At 40.1% G+C, this 16,691-nt stretch overlaps 2 protein-coding genes across 4 annotated transcripts; both read left to right on the top strand.

The window, feature by feature from the left end:
* Nucleotides 1–2,278: 2,278 nt before the first annotated feature.
* On the top strand, nt 2,279–13,815 carry LOC103367703 (uncharacterized). Of its 3 annotated transcripts, none has more exons than XM_008295820.1 (4): nt 2,279–2,405; nt 2,907–2,989; nt 7,014–9,118; nt 13,006–13,815. In XM_008295820.1, the coding sequence occupies exon 3, from the start codon at nt 7,151–7,153 to the stop codon at nt 8,909–8,911; it is 1,761 nt and encodes a 586-aa protein (XP_008294042.1). In that variant the 5' UTR covers nt 2,279–2,405; nt 2,907–2,989; nt 7,014–7,150; the 3' UTR covers nt 8,912–9,118; nt 13,006–13,815. The 3 variants fall into 3 exon arrangements, with proteins under 3 accessions (XP_008294042.1, XP_008294041.1, XP_008294040.1); XM_008295819.1 differs by having other exon boundaries at nt 7,014–9,388; nt 12,844–13,815; XM_008295818.1 differs by having other exon boundaries at nt 7,014–9,496; nt 12,844–13,815.
* Nucleotides 9,182–13,815, top strand: LOC103367702 (cell wall protein IFF6-like). The gene is made up of 2 exons (XM_008295817.1): nt 9,182–9,536; nt 12,830–13,815. The coding sequence occupies exons 1-2, from the start codon at nt 9,203–9,205 to the stop codon at nt 13,051–13,053; spliced, it is 558 nt and encodes a 185-aa protein (XP_008294039.1). The 5' UTR covers nt 9,182–9,202; the 3' UTR covers nt 13,054–13,815.
* Nucleotides 13,816–16,691: the final 2,876 nt, after the last annotated feature.

Below are 16,691 nucleotides of genomic sequence, written 5' to 3'. Positions count from 1 at the left end.
ATAACACAACATGCACTTTCAGGTTTACGTGATGATTTCTGGGAAGCAGTCGCCCTTTTATTAAATATAAGATAACAAGAGCGAGGCGTATGTGGATGTTTGCGTTTGTCTGTACACTACACATATGTAATCCACGACAGAGTAAAAATACACAGCAGAGCATGCAGGGCAAAAAAAAAGTCAACATATAGTCGTGAACAAAAGTTTACATACACTTGTACCAGATAATGTATATCGTGGCAGTCACGGGTTTCCAATGACTCCTCGAACTTTGAATTATTACCTGAGTGATCACACCTGTGGCCAGGATTGGTGCTCCGACAGTGATTCACCAGCCACAGTATAAGCAGCCTTCAGTCCACTACTCAACACTGGATCGTAAACCACGCTCAGTTAGTTTACCCTTGCTCTGTGCTGCCATTCCGTTGTTTGTGTACTAACCTGTTTTTTTCCTCCTCTCCAGTTTGTACCACCTCGCCGTTCGAAACTCTGGCTTGCATCTCTGTCCGTCCATCCTCCACACCTGGCTCCTCTGGAAATAACCCAAACCGTCACTAGCTTTTCTGGTCCATCTCCACCGTCTCTGTCTTCAGCCACCGCTGCACCTGGTCTGATCCTTCCATCACCACTCACCACGCTGCCTCCCCTTCCCACCATGCGCGCTCGGTCAGCTATCTGTAAGCCTCCAGTCTCACTGAACTCCGCTTGCCTAGCCGCTAGCACACGAAACCCGTAGCTTTTGTTATCTGCTTAACCCTGTTAATACTATGTTTGCCCGACTTGGTGTTACCATCCTCGTCTACCTCAGCTTTGAAAAATTACTCAATTGTAATTTGATTCTGGTTTAAGAGTTTATTTTGTATGCAGTTATTCCACCTGTCCTGTAGGTGTCTCTATACATATTTAGTTTCCTGTTCTGTAAATATTGTGATTCTGTAAATTAATATTGTTATCTTGTGCTTGGTTTGCCGAGTTTTATGTCTGCACTTGAGTCTCTGAACCTGATCCGTGACAACACAACAAACAATCTTGCATTTTGGTTCTTTCACAGATANAAACTCTCACATCTCCACAATGCATCAATTTTAATTTTCACCTTAAAACATTGCAAAGAACATTTCCCATAGTATGACTGACTGGACGTAGACTTTAGACATAAGCCTGTCACCAGCCCCTGAATTCATGCAGTTTTCTCCTCTCCTGCTATCTGCATGTCACCTTTTTCAAAATACCCTGTACAAAGGACACAATGACAACAAGCTCTGGGCAGTAACCTATCATGCTCCAAACCAGTGGTTCTCAAATGTCTTCAATTTTGTGGTGGTTGTCTCATTAGTTATTGTTGACACCATATCAAGAGCAGTGGGGAGTGGGAGATCCTCAGCTATTGTTTGTGGTTTCTTGCGATTCTGTTACAGGAATCCAGACTAACTTTTTCCAGTCGTAGCACTGGTGCTACCAACTTTCTTCATTGGTTGTACCGACTAATGATCAACACCAAAACGTTCGTCTCAATGAGACCCACAAATCTCGTGCTGACACCCCTGACCTATCTCAAACAGGAAGTCCGCAATTTGCCTTTCAAAATAAAAAAATGAGCGAAAACTTCTTTTGGGAAAAAATTATCTTGTCTGACACCGTAACTTGTATCAACTTGAAACTCGCACAGGAGACAGAGAAGGCCTTGATGTACAAAAGTTCTGAAGGGATTTGACGTTTCTCAAACGGTTTCCGAATGGCGAGCCGTTAAAGTTGATGAGCTGTCGCAGCCTCGGCTCGTACTTTGTATGGGTGTGTATGGGAAATGCACAGACATGCTGTGACAGCAGCTGGTCATGTGACTCACTGACAGGCTAAGCAGAGAGAAAAATGGCTCCTTCGACTTCAAGCAGGTTTAACTTGAAGAACGGTCAGACGGGCATGAGGGTCCAACGTGGATCGAGGACCCGACCAACGCGACTTGCAGCTTTAATTTAATTTATTTGTTTATTTAGACAGGACAGTGTGTATTAATGTACATACAATCTCAGGTTGCAGTAACTACGCCGGATATAGCACAAGGCTGATTTCCATCCAGTGTCCCACACACATAAAAGAGAAACACATGTGGACACAAACGTCCAAAAGAGCAAAGAGTTAAAAAAAAAAAAAAAAGAAAGAAAAAAAATAACAATAATGATAATAATAAAATAAATAAAAACAACAACAATAAAACACAGACAGNATAACACAACATGCACTTTCAGGTTTACGTGATGATTTCTGGGAAGCAGTCGCCCTTTTATTAAATATAAGATAACAAGAGCGAGGCGTATGTGGGTGTTTCTATCTGCGTGTACACTGCACATAAAAGCAGCTACACAGCCGAGCTCACCCTCCATGACTGGTCGGAGGCAGACTGAGTGGTAAGTTTCTGTTACCTCAACATGTTAATCTATTGTTTTAGTATTTTTGAGCATCATAGCTGCATTTAAAGCAAATAGCAGCACTCTGTCATTTTTTGTTTGCAATTGATTGTAAATCATTATTTTTTGTAGCTGATCTCAGACAAGTTAAACAAAACACTCTTACTTTTGCTGAAGTTTGTCTATTGTTCTCTCGTCTCACATCATCAGTGCTAATGGGACATACAGTCATCCTCAAATGTATTCATATCCTTCCATTAAAGAAAAGGCAACATTCACATTAGTCAGTCAAATAAGTAGAAACTGAAAAAGTAATAATAAATAAAAAATTTGCTAAATTACGATAAGACATTGTTTTTGAATTGTAGTTGAAAAGAATAATTTAAAAAACAAAACAAAACTGTGAATTGAATTGTGAATTTATTCAGTCATCTTACAATACAAAAAATAGTAGGCAGCGATTTTAATGTGTTGCAGTGACATGTATTTACTTTCTACCAGGGAAGTGAATGTTGCCGGCGTGTGCACAGACTCTTTCAACACTTCAACACTATCAGCAGTTTGACTGTCCAACACAACAGACTGTAAGTCAATAAAATATTACACTTTACAAACTTGTTCTGCAAATGATCCACTGTGTTTTAATTCGACTAAAATAAAACCCTTTAATCTTCTGAATATGACTAATGCACTTTGCATCTAATTGCACATCCCTTCTTTGTAGCTGAATTGCTCTTGAAGTTTTTATTGCAGTGAGATGGAACTTATATGAAATGAAACTGTTAGTTGCTTGTCTGTGTGATGAAGTGTCACAAAGAAAAACGATGTTGAATTTAGATCAAATGTTATTAAAATTTCCGATGTGCATAAAAGTCTTCATCCATTACTTTGGTTTAAGTTGCTCAAACTTGTCATTGCACAGATATGGAACACAGATCAGAATAAAGAGTGAAAACAGAGTTATGGAAAGTCTTTGTTTATAGTTTTTCATTTTTTGAAAACTTCTCAGTCGTAGAGTGGTGGTGATGTCGCTTCCTTTCTGAGGGCATCCTCTGAACTGAGACCACACTTTAACACATGGTTGCCCACCACGTGCGCGCATAAGTGAAAGGAAGTGCTGAATGCGTGCTATGATGTAAATACTGCTTTGATGACCTGTTTAGGCATTGTTTAGATATACAGTCATCTTATTCTGTGTTTAATGCTATTTTCAGTGTTTCTAAATATGTTTTCATAGTTAATTAGGTACACATGACTGTAATAAGCCCTCCTTATGCTGTGTTCACACCAGACGCAAGTCAAGTCAGTTATTCGCGCGTATGACGTGATTCTAGACACGTGTATGAAGAGCAAGTTGAAAAATCTGAATTTTTGCGATCTGACACGCTGTGATGGCCAATCAGCGTTGAGATTCTCTGGGTCAACAACATGATTCATTAATTTTTTGCAACTACACTGTGATTACTGATTGATTTACTCACCCCAGGAGATACGCAGTTACATTACTGGCCAAGGCAGATCTCAGTGCTCAGCAGACGGGCTGTTCCTCTCCTCCAGTTTACACACAAGAATGCTACTCTTCAACTTAGCAAGCTAGTGAACTGAGTTGCTAGCTATCGCAATGCTCACGGGATAAACCTCCGCTGGCTCCTTGTCGCTGTGGTCAGCGTACTCCTGCTGGCGGCCGCTCGTCCGTGTTGTTGAATGTGGCACGGAAAAAACATCGCTCGATCTCAGCGAGTGCCTGTAGTTAGCATCCTGGAGGGTTATCCTGGTACCGATCCTCTCCAACAGCTGTGTGCCTCTCTGGGGGATCCCATGGATCCGGCGTCTGAATGGTGTCATTCATGCGAATGACTTGAATTCAGACACAAATCTTTACGCGCGAATGATGTGATTTATACGCGCGAATGAAGCGAGTAAACACAGCATAAGAGTGTGAAACTGGATTTCTGGGTGGTGTTGTCCACTAGAGGGAGCCAGAGACATTTAAACTCCTACTTGCTTTATTAACCCTTTACTTTCATGCTTATTTGTTTATTCTATTGCCTATTTGATTTCTTTGGACCGAATTAATACATTTCCAGTCAAATAATTCAATGTTTGTTATTGTATTATAGCTTTTGAAATATTTTTACAGTATTATTAATATTCTTTGTACTTTGTTTCTTTTGTAGACCACACACACACACACACACACACCATCCTAATCCATCCATTACTGTAACCCACTTGAGTATTAAAAGTTGCTTGGAAATTAATTCTCCGTGTCCATCTCTCTGACCGGAGCTCTGTCATTAGATACTATCAAATCAGCAACATGTCCCCAGAGTGTCCCACTCTACCACACAGAGCTTTACAATGACCTTAATAATGTCTGTCACATTTAAACTTACCAAATAAATAATGTAATGAGGAAAGGCTAAAGTTCTTCAAAGGTAAAATCTTCTGTGCATTTCTGTTGAATAAGTTACACAGTCCCTGTCTTTTCATAACATTATAAAAAGCAAACAGCAGAAGTCACCCTTTCTGATGATTCTAGGTTCTTTTCTCTGCAGCATTACATCCCACCTGTATGAAATGCAAAAACAAAATAATGGATTTGCTTTTCATTGCAAGTAGCTTACTGTTTGTGAACATTTGAGTGAATAAAACAAGAACCTTTATCTTTGTTAGGCAATAAGCACTTTTTTTCTCCTTCAAATTTCTACCTCATCCAGTGAAACAATATTTCTACTGCCGGAGAGATAAATGTAAAAACACAACCATTTCATAGGACAATATATGTTTTCCTTCACATGAAGGCGAATATATAACAATTTGCAGGTATTATCAAATCAAATGATGAAAGATCTGGATAGCAGTGCCTGTTCTAAAAAACTAGAAATAAAACAAATGTTTATCATGGAAGGCTAGTCCTTATAATAACCAAGATAAGAGCCTAATAGTAAAGGTTGTGAAATGGCCCTGAACATAGCCTTGGGGTCACTGGGTAACTGAAAGCATGGCTGTGTTTTTCCTTCTCAGGTGCTGTCTGCAGTCTCCTCTGGCTGTCAGCTCCAGCGGTGTAAATTTGCAGTTTACTGTAGACCATTAGTTTATTATAATTTACATGTCAGATTATTGGTAGAGGATAAAACTGTCAGTCCTGCCTGGTTAAATAATACATTTCTGCTGGCAGATTTTGACTGCAGCTCTGCTTCAAAGATCTATCTCCATCATCTGTACACCGCTTGATCCTCACTAGGGTCGCGGGGGGCTGGAGTCTATCCCAGCTGACTTTGGGTGAAGGCAGGAGACACCCTGGACAGGTCACCAGTCTATCACAGGGCTACACTCAGAGACAGACAAGCAAGCACATTCACATTCACACCTACAGACAATTTAGAATCACCAATTAACCTCAACATGTTTCTCGACTGTGTGGGAGGAAGCCGGAGAACCCGGAGAGAACCCACGCTGCACGGGNAAGAAAGAAAAAAAATAACAATAATGATAATAATAAAATAAATAAAAACAACAACAATAAAACACAGACAGTGGCGATAAGATTGAATCAGACTGGGTTGTACCCACCCTAAAGTGCTACTGTGTCTATAAAGTGCTTTTCAGGTCCTAAAGTGCATGTAATTAAAGTGCCTGATTTTGTCAATGTTCACACACTTGATTACTGATCAGCCATGTCTTACATTGTCTTTTAAAACTGATAAAGGTGGAGCTTTCTCTGACAGCTATAGGTAAGATATTCCAGTTTGTGCAACCTTTAATAGATGGTACATGCTGTGCAAAGGAGGGCTTTCTAAACTGTACTTCGCAGTCACCCCTAGTGGCTGACCTTGTATTAGTGATACCACTTTTCTTTTTGATATAATCCCTCAGGGGCAGTGGGGCCATGCCATTCACAGACTTGTAGCTTAAGCACGCACTTTTAAACAATTTAAAATTCTCAAAGTTTAAAAATTGATATTTCTTTAGGACTGCACAATGGTGAAATGACTGAGGTTTTTTGTCCAGCACTTTGATGGCTTTTTTAGAAAGCTGTTCAATGGGTTTCAGAGCAGTGAAACTAGCAAACGACCAGGTTGTGAAGCAGTATTCGATGTGAGAAACAATCATGCAGTGGAGGTAAGATAGAGCAGATAGATAGCGACTATGACTCCTGTTAGCAGCTGTCCAACTTTGTGAGGAAGTTACTCACGTCGTGTGTCTTTGTATTTTCTGTGTTTTGAGGCACCAGTTTGTTTTCGTTTCCTTTGTTATGTGTGGATGTTGCTACTAGGTTTTGGCTAAAGAGTTTAGTTTTGTTTTGTTTGCTAGCTTCACAACTCTGATAGCCTTTGTTTGGTTTTTGTTTGGTTTGTTGATTTGTAGCAACATCCACCCTCTTTTGTATTGTCAAAGTTATGTCATGGTCATTTTACGTTACTGAGCAATAAATTGCTTTACCTGAACCATTTCCATCTGGTTTCTAGTTACATCCAGCCGACCCTAGAGGCTGGATGTAACACCCAACAGAAGAGCTGTGGTGTGTATATAGACTGCAAAGAATAATAACGGAGCATTAAACTGTGGATTCTATTTTCTGTTTTCTTTTGTTTCTTTATGCAGATTTATATCAGAGACCAGGGGCTCACCATCAAGATGGATGACCTTCTCTGAACACAACAAGTCATTGAAAATAACTCTCCTGGACCCAATTAAGTGTAACTGTAGCTTCATAGTTGTAATTGCCAACCGTCTCCATAATGTTGCAGCGATTACAGTCAAGTTATACAAAATTTAAGTCATACTTCGTAAAATCAAATGTTAACCAACAAACAGAGCCAGTCGAAACTTGTCTTGATTCAGCTCCTGTGAATTCACCACCAGATGATTGTATTTCTGAGGAAGTTGAGTGCAGTAAACGACTTGCTGATGCTGTTAAAGAAAGAAGCAAACTACTACCACAGGAAGGATCTCTCTCTGTTTACGAAACTCCCCTGAAAGAAGAACACATCAATATAAAAGGATGCAAGAGTTTTACTTTTGGGAAACAGTCCACTAAACCTAATCGCACAATAATGGTTCTTGGAGCCACTGGTGCTGGAAAGTCAACCCTCATTAACGGAATGATCAACTACATTCTTGGTGTCGAATGGAAGGACTCGTATCGTTTTAAATTAGTACATGAGGGTCAGTCAACATCCCAAGCTCACAGCCAAACATCTGAAGTCACAGCTTACAGGATCAACCACCAGGAGGGTTTCAAAATAGAGTACTCCCTGACTATTGTGGACACTCCAGGCTTTGGAGATACAAGAGGCATAGAAAGAGACAGGGAAATTGTAGAGCAGCTACGTAATCTCTTTCATGCTGACAATGGTGTCACAGAAATTGACGCTGTGTGTTTTGTAGTTCAGTCTGCTTTAGCACGACTCACACCATCACAGAAATATGTGTTTGATTCAATTCTCTCGATCTTTGGCAAAGATGTGGCAGAAAACATCAGGATTCTGGTGACATTTGCAGACGGCCAGCGGCCACCAGTTCTAGAGGCCATCAATGTCTCAGGTGTCCCATGTCCTAAAACAGATGGGCTGCCTGTTCACTTGAAATTCAATAATTCAGCGTTGTTTGCAGACAACAAAGCATCAGCAGCAAACAGCACAGCTGATGATGAAGATGATGAAGAAGATGATAGAGGATTTGATGAGATGTTTTGGAACATGGGAACAAAAAGCATGAAAAGGTTCTTTGCTGCTCTGAATCTCATCCAAACCAAAAGCTTGACTCTGACAAAGGAGGTCCTAAAAGAAAGACAGCAGCTTGAGAATTCAATTGAAGATTTGCAGAAGAAGGTTAAACTTGGGTTAGCCAAGCTTGAGGAGATAAATGAGACAACCGAAAAACTTCAAGATCATGAAGCAGAGATGAACAGAAATGAGAAGTTTGAGATTGAAATAACTGTCACAAAGCCCTTTCAAGAGGACATTTCTGGTAGTGGAAACTACATCACCAACTGTCAGCAGTGTCATTATACCTGTCACTATCCTTGTGGGATAGCAGATGATCGAGATAAAATTTACTGTGCTGCAATGTCAGATGGATACTGTACTTGTTGCCCAAATAAATGCCCATGGAATGTACATTTTAATCAAAAATATAAATGGGATTATAAGGAAGTTAAAGAAAAACAGACACTGCAACAGCTGAAAGAAAAGTACCTGAAAGCCAAAGGGCAAAAGGGGAATGTTCAGGGAGTGATTAAAGTACTGAGGGATGAATATGATCGTTTGCAGTTTGTGGTGGTAAAACTAATTGAGAGCTCTGCCAAGTGTCTGAACAGACTAAAAGAGATTGCACTGAAGCCCAATCCTCTCTCCACTCCAGACTACATTGACATGCTGATTGAAGGAGAGAAATCTGAAGGCAAAGCGGGCTGGAAGAAACGAGTTCAGTCCCTGATGACTGTGAGGGAAAGAGCAGAATTCATAGCTAAAGTAGAGAAAGGAGAGAGATTTCTCTAGAATTGACATACTCACTCCCAGCATTGTAATCAGGGCCAAACAAAGACTGATGGCAAGAAAGACAATCGTAAAAACATCAATGCCAAAACTAAAACTAATGCCAACAGAGACCAAGAAAAAAAGAATGACATCAGAAAACAAGATGAGACAAAGACTGATCCCAGCCGAGATCAAAACAAATTCACCACTATCGCTGATCAAGACGAGGCAACGACCAACGCAGACCAAGACGAGGCAACGACCAACTCAGACAAAGATGAGGCAAAGACCAACTCTGACCAAAACCAGGCAATGACCAACGCAGACCAAGACCAGGCAACGACCAACACTGACCAAGACCAGGCAACGACCAACACTGACCAAGACCAGGCAACGACCAACGCTGACCAAAACGAAGCAACAACCAACGCAGACCAAGACGAGGCAACGACCAACGCTGACCAAGACGAGGCAACAACCAACGCTGACCAAGACCAGGCAACGACCAACGCAGACCAAGACCAGGCAACGACCAATGCTGACCAAGACCAGGCAATGACCAACGCTGACCAAAACGAGGCAACAACCAACACTGACCAAGACCAGGCAACGACCAACGCAGACCAAGACCAGGCAACGACCAANGGGTCAGAATTTGGCATCAACAACATGAAAGCATGGATCCATCCTGCCTTGTATCAACGCTTCAGGCTGATGGTGGTGGTGTAATGGTGTGGGGGATATTTTCTTGGCACACTTTGAGCCCCTTAGTACCAACTGAGCATCGTGTCAACGCCACAGCCTACCTGAGTATTGTTGCTGACCATGTCCATCCCTTTATGACCACAGTGTACCCGTCTTCTGATGGATACTTCCAGCAGGATAACACGCCATATCATAAAGCGCAAATCATCTCAGACTGGTTTCTTGAACATGACAATGAGTTTACTGTAGTCCAATGGCTTCCACAGTCACCAGATCTCAATCCAATAGAGCACCTTTGGGATGTGGTGGAATGGGAGATTCGCATCATGGATGTGCAGCCGACAAATCTGCAGCAACTGCGTGTTGCTGTCATGTCAATATGGAGCAAAATCTCTGAGGTATGTGTCCAGTGCCTTGTTGAATCTATGCCACGAAGGATTAAGGCAGTTCTGAAAGCAAAAGGGGGTCCAACCCGGTACCAGCAAAGTGTACCTAATAAAGTGGCCGGTGAGTGTATGCTGCAGCTGCTGCTTTTACATTGTAGGGGGATGGTATGCCTATGAGTGCAAGGTACTGCTACCATTATCTGTGCATAGTGTGTGTGTGTGGCTGCATTCCTTCTATCTGACCTGACTTAACCTCCCTCAGTTCAGTTTCTCAAGGCCTGCTTAAATCCTTCTTTCCCCTTCTTCAGATCAGCACAACTCATACATTAATAGACATTAAATGATGCTCGTGTCAATAGTAAGCTTTCAGTGCTTTCACAAAATTAAATATCCCAACAGTACGTGTGTTCTCTGTATATTACACAGCAAGCATGTGTTAAACTAGTTTCTTTTTTAATGACACATTTACATAGTTTGACTGCCGATTTAGTCAAACAGCTGAATACCCTGTTGACTAATTCACTTTTCTAACTTCCTTGGACACAGTCTGGTCTTCTGGTAATCCACCAAGTTAATCAACACACTCGAGGCAAATTCTGGACTGAAAAAAAAAGAGGGAAGGAGAGTTCTGCAACAACATTGGACATCACAGAGGTTTCCATGAAGATGCCTGGTGCTCCGATGGATTCATACAAGAATTAGGAGGTATGTGGAAGTCAACCCCAAGTTATTGACATGTCTAGAATAAAGCAGAGTTTTTCTTCATGTTTTCTAATCGTTTGTCCTGATGAATCAACCGGGACGTCCATTATAGTGCTGAAATCCTCCTGCAGTAAAATCTGGTGTTGCTGGTGTGAGAAATGAACTTGGCAATTTTTTTTTTTCTTTTTTCTTTCTATGCCCCAACAGAAGAGCTGTGGTGTGATTATAGACCACAATAAATAAATAAATAAATAAATAAATAACAGAGCATTAAACTGTGGATTCTATTTTCTGTTTTCTTATATTTCTATATGCAGATTTAGATCAGGGACCCGAGGCTCGCCATCAAGATGGATGATCTTCTCTGAACACGAGTCTTCAGTTTGTCTTGTCATTGAAAATAACTCTCCTGGACCCAATCAAGTATAACTGTAGTTTCATAGTTGTAATTGCCAACCGTCTCCATAATGTTGAGTCGATTTCTGCCATGTTATACAAAAGTTAAGTCAGACGTCGTACAATCAAATCAAAACAAACAAACAGAGACAGTCGAGACTTTTCTTGATTCAGAGGTTGAGTGCAGTAAACGACTTGCTGATGCTGTTAAAGCAACATGCAAACAACAACCGCAGGAAGGATCTCTCTCTGTTTACAAAATTCCCCTGAAAGAAGAACACATCAATATAAAAGGATGCAAGAGTTTTACTTTTGGGGAACAGTCCACTAAACCTAATCGCACAATAATGGTTCTTGGAGCCACTGGTGCTGGAAAGTCAACCCTCATTAACGGAATGATCAACTACATTCTTGGCGTTGAATGGAAGGACTCGTATCGTTTTAAATTAATAGATGAGGGTCAGTCAACATCCCAAGCTCATAGCCAAACGTCAGAAGTCACAGCTTACAAAATAAACCACCAGGAGGGTTTCAAAATAGAGTACTCCCTGACTATTGTGGACACTCCAGGCTTTGGAGATACAAGAGGCATAGACAGAGACAGGGAAATTGTAGAGCAGCTACGTAATCTCTTTCATGCTGACAATGGTGTCACAGAAATTGACGCTGTGTGTTTTGTAGTTCCATCTGCTTTAGCACGACTCACACCATCACAGAAATATGTGTTTGATTCAGTTCTCTCGATCTTTGGCAAAGATGTGGCAGAAAACATCAGGATTCTGGTGACATTTGCAGACGGCCAGCGGCCACCAGTTCTAGAGGCCATCAATGTCTCAGGTGTCCCATGTCCTAAAACAGACAAAGGGCTGCCAGTTCACTTTAAATTCAATAATTCAGCGTTGTTTGCAGACAACAAAGCATCAGCGGCAAACAGCACAGCTGATGATGAAGATGATGAAGGTGATGGAGGATTTGATGAGATGTTTTGGAACATGGGATCAACAAGCATGAAAAGGTTCTTTGCTGCTCTGAATCTCATCCAAACCAAAAGCTTGATTCTCACAAAGGAGGTCCTAAAAGAAAGACAGCAGCTTGAGAATTCAGTTGAACATTTGCAGAAGAAGGTTAAACTTGGGTTAGCCAAGCTTGAGGAGATAAACGAGACAACCAAAAAACTTCAAGATAATGAAGCAGAGATGAACAGAAGTGAGAAGTTTGAGATTGAAATAACTGTCACAAAGCCCTTTCAAGAGAACATTTCTGGTAGTGGAAACTACATCACCAACTGTCAGCAGTGTCATTATACCTGTCACTATCCTTGTTCGTATGCAGATGATCGAGATAAAATTCACTGTGCTGCAATGTCAAATGGATACTGTACTCGGTGCCCAGAGAAATGCCCATGGGATGTACATTTTAATCAGAAGTATAAATGGGATTATAAGGAAGTTAAAGAAAAACAGACACTGTACGATCTGAAAGAAAAGTACCAGAAAGCCAAAGGGAAAAAGATGACTGTTCAGGGAATGATTCAAGTACTGAAAAATGAATATGATCGTTTGCAGTCTGAGGTGGTAAAACTAATTGAGAGCTCTGCCAAGTGTCTGAACAGACTTAAAGAGATTGCACTGAAGCCCAATCCTCTCTCCACTCCAGACTACATTGACATGCTGATTGAAGGAGAGAAATCTGAAGCCAAACCGGGCTGGAAGAAACGAGTTCAGTCCCTGATGACTGTGAGGGAAAGAGNCTGACCAAGACCAGGCAACAACCAACGCTGACCAAAACGAGGCAACAACCAACACTGACCAAGACCAGGCAACGACCAACGCAGACCAAGACCCGGCAACGACCAACGCTGACCAAGACGAGGCAATGACAAACGCTGACCAAGACGAGGCAACGACCAACGCAGACCAAGACGAGGCAACGACCAACGCAAACCAAGAAAGAGCAGTATTAGTAGATAGTTAATGGAAATATACATCGTTAATCATTCACTCAGATTTGATGTTTTGGGTCTAACATACCTAAATTTTGTAACATGACTCTTTGTCTGCTGTAAATACCTCATTTTCTTCATAGTCTTTGTTTTAATATTTTATACTCAGAGGATGCTACAACAACATTTCACTGCTGTACCACCGTCTTTAACATGGCTTCCACAGTGACAATGAAGAATTATTCTATTCTATTGTTTTCTTCAATGTTTTACACTTTGTTTGGCTCTGAAGGCCAAGGTTCATGACTTTCAAGACAAGAATTATGTTCTTGCAAATGTATGACTCAGTGGCATGAAAAACAATAGCGTTCTAGTAATAGCTTCTCAGCTCCTCTTGTTGAACTTTGATCTTATGATTCTGCAATGACAGTGTCCATGAATTCATGCAGGAGTCTTGTCATGAGAAGATGTTCATTATAAATGAAGCCCTGGAGGTTAAACTATATAGAGTCCTCTGTTCAAAATGGCAAAACATAAAAATAAATCTGTAAAATTCACACTAGAGGTCACCAGGATTACGTCGTCACCAGAACCACATCACATGTGGTTGGATAAGCATGTCTTCCTTAACTTGACCAATAGATAAGCACATGGTTGATTATTTTGGATTGTTATGTATTGGTTTAGAAAAATACTCACAAAGTATTACTGGTCTGATAAACAGACGACTTCATCCTTGTTTGCTCAACATTTTTTCTGTAAAACAAAAAAGAATAAATTTTGTGAGACCAAAACGGATTCTTTCTCAATTTTTGTGGAAGCTGTTTGCTTGATTATAGAAAAACATGACACATAAATTCAAAAAGACCTTCAAGGTTTCTGTCCAACAATAACAGTTATGATAAAAAAAATCCTGTGTTGTGTGTTGTTTGCTNAACACCGTCTTTAACATGGCTTCCACAGTGACAATGAAGAACTATTCTATTCTATTGTTTTCTTCAGTGTTTTACACTTTGTTTGGCTCTAAAGGCAAAGCTTCATGACTTTCAAGAAGAGAATTATGTGCCTGCAAATGTATGACTCAGTGGCATGAAAGACAATAGCATACTACACTGCTCAAAAAAATTAAGGGAACACTTAATCAGCACAGTATAACATAAATTCAACTAAACTTCTGGGATATGGATCTGTCTAGTTAGGAAGTAAGTGAGTGTGAATCCCTCCCTCAGTGGGTTAATCATTTTGTTTTCCACTGTCCAAACAGACATGTTATAAATGAGCATCTTATTGTTTATACTCACATGTGGTTGGAAAAGCAGGTCTTACTTAACTTGACCAATAGATAAGCACATGATTGATTATTTTGGATTGTTATGTAATGGTTTAGAAAAAATACTCACAAAGTATTACTGGTCTGATAAACAGACGACTTCATCCTTGTTAGCTCAACATTTTTTCTGTAAAACAAAAAAGAATAAATTTTGTGAGACCAAAACGGATTCTTTCTCAATTTTTCTGGAAGCTGTTTGCTTGACTATAGAAAAAACATGACACATAAATTCAAAAAGACCTTCAAGGTTTCTGTCCAACAATAACAGTTATGATAAAAATCCTGTGTTGTGTGTTGTTTGCTGTGTGTTGGAGTCAGGCTGTCACATGTGTAACAGGCCCCATAGATGGAGTCTGTTTTCCACAGTAAATTGTCCTGTGAAAACCAGGAGAAAAGAGTGAGACGGATAACAAGTAGTGTTTTCTTTCCTCTCTTCTGAGAGTCTGAGACGCGGCTGCCAAGCACACCAGGCTGTCTTCAGGAAGGTTGATCCTCCCTAGTGGCTCATTCCTGGAACTACACCCAAAACAAGCTATGTACAAAAAACAAAGTTAAAAGTGCTCCTATTCACACATTTCTGCATAAAATTCATCCCATTATAACCAAAATTAATTACAAAAAATGTGATCACACATTTCTGTGTGTCACATATGTCCACATTTATGTTCTTATACTGTAGTTGTTGTGAAAATTTCAGAATTGCTTCATGGATTCTGTCTCACCTTACAGATGTAATGTAAAAATAAAATTGTATCTATCTTGTATCTACATGCATTAAGTGTCCCATGGAGCCATGACAGTGAATCAGTATGCATCATTAATGCACCTGTGCTTTTCCTACTGTAGCAAGCAGGGATTTCCCAATCAAGTTTTTGATGTTGTTGTTGTTGTTGTTGTTGTTTTTATCACAGACTGAAACAATTTAATATTTAATATTTTCCAACTCCATGTACCTGCATAATACATACTTTAAGTATTGTAGGTTAGCTGTAGTACCTGGATGTTCCACCAGGTGGAGCCTCTTGTTTAATACTGTAATTAGAAGAGGCGTCACTCAGACGACAGGCCGTTCATGTTGGCAAGCAGAGAGCATTGTGGAGTTTAGCTAGTAGAGGAGCACCATAACCAAGTCTTCTCTGACAAATCATGACCTCTGGCCAGAGCTCACATGGTGACTTGAGCTGTGATTAACTAGAATTGTGTTACAGTTTTCTCAGTGACTTTGGTACATTTCTCAAATCATCCTTGACATTTGCAGAACAGTAAGTGCATTTCTCAAAACAATTCGTATGAAACACCATGGATTGCCTACAAAAGGCAGTTACTTACTCAAAGTCCTTAGTTCATCTCTCAAAACTAAATATCTGTGTTAATGAACTTGTCAGTGCCATCAGAATGACAAGTCCTTGTGTCAGTGTGTGATAAGACAGTCACATTGCTTAGTCATGTTGTCAATGTAACAGTGTTCTCTGGAGGGATGTTCTGATGTAAACTAAAGTTTTAATGATAGTTATTGTAAATTGTGAGTTACACCTTAGTGTATGTGGGAGATTGATTGGAAGACTGGACAAGATTCACATTTAGGCTTTTACTGTTTGTACTGCAATTTATTGACAGACCATGTAACTGCGATACAGAAAGGAAAAGACAGCACTGCATAGCACAAAGAAAAAAACAAACGTAGAAATGGGAACTAGGACAGTCTCCTTAAGGAAAACTGTACATGCAGCACTGTAGGAATTACAATGCAGTCTTCCTCTATACTTACCAGTTGATGGTTCAGAAGATGCACCTTGGAGCTATTTCAGAGAACTGGTTGATCATTGGTTGATCTTTGTAATGCTATGCACATTTCCCTTCATTAGAGAAAGTCAAGATTCACCTGGGAGCAATTTACCAATTCAGGACAGATTTAGAAAAAAAAGTCTCATGGAAAATATGCTCGACATATTATGACAACTGGTTCAACCATTTTGCATGTAAAGACTAATGGAATGAACTGATGACTAAATGTTGTGGGGGTGAATCTATTCAACAGAGACCCATTATAATACATTTTGATCAACATGACATAAGCAATTGATAATGTAAGAAACAGCAGAGAATTGTACATAATCATTTGCATGGATGTATCAAAGCATTTAGAACTTGTTCAAAGAAATGAGAAACTGATTTTTTGATGTGCACAAGTGACACAATGATGTGAAGATTGAACAAGTAGTTTTGAGAATTTCAATTCTGATCTGAGAAATGTACCACAGCGACTGAGAAAAACGAATATATTTCAGTAACATCAGCTGCTTGGAAACCTGTCATGTGCCTGTAGTTTATCATAGTAAT

This window comes from Stegastes partitus, unplaced genomic scaffold, assembly GCF_000690725.1.
Source record: "Stegastes partitus isolate 25-593 unplaced genomic scaffold, Stegastes_partitus-1.0.2 Scaffold1078, whole genome shotgun sequence".
NCBI lineage: Eukaryota > Metazoa > Chordata > Actinopteri > Pomacentridae > Stegastes > Stegastes partitus.
The sequence above is the reverse complement of the archived record's forward strand: the minus strand, read 5'-3'. Positions and strand labels throughout refer to the sequence as shown.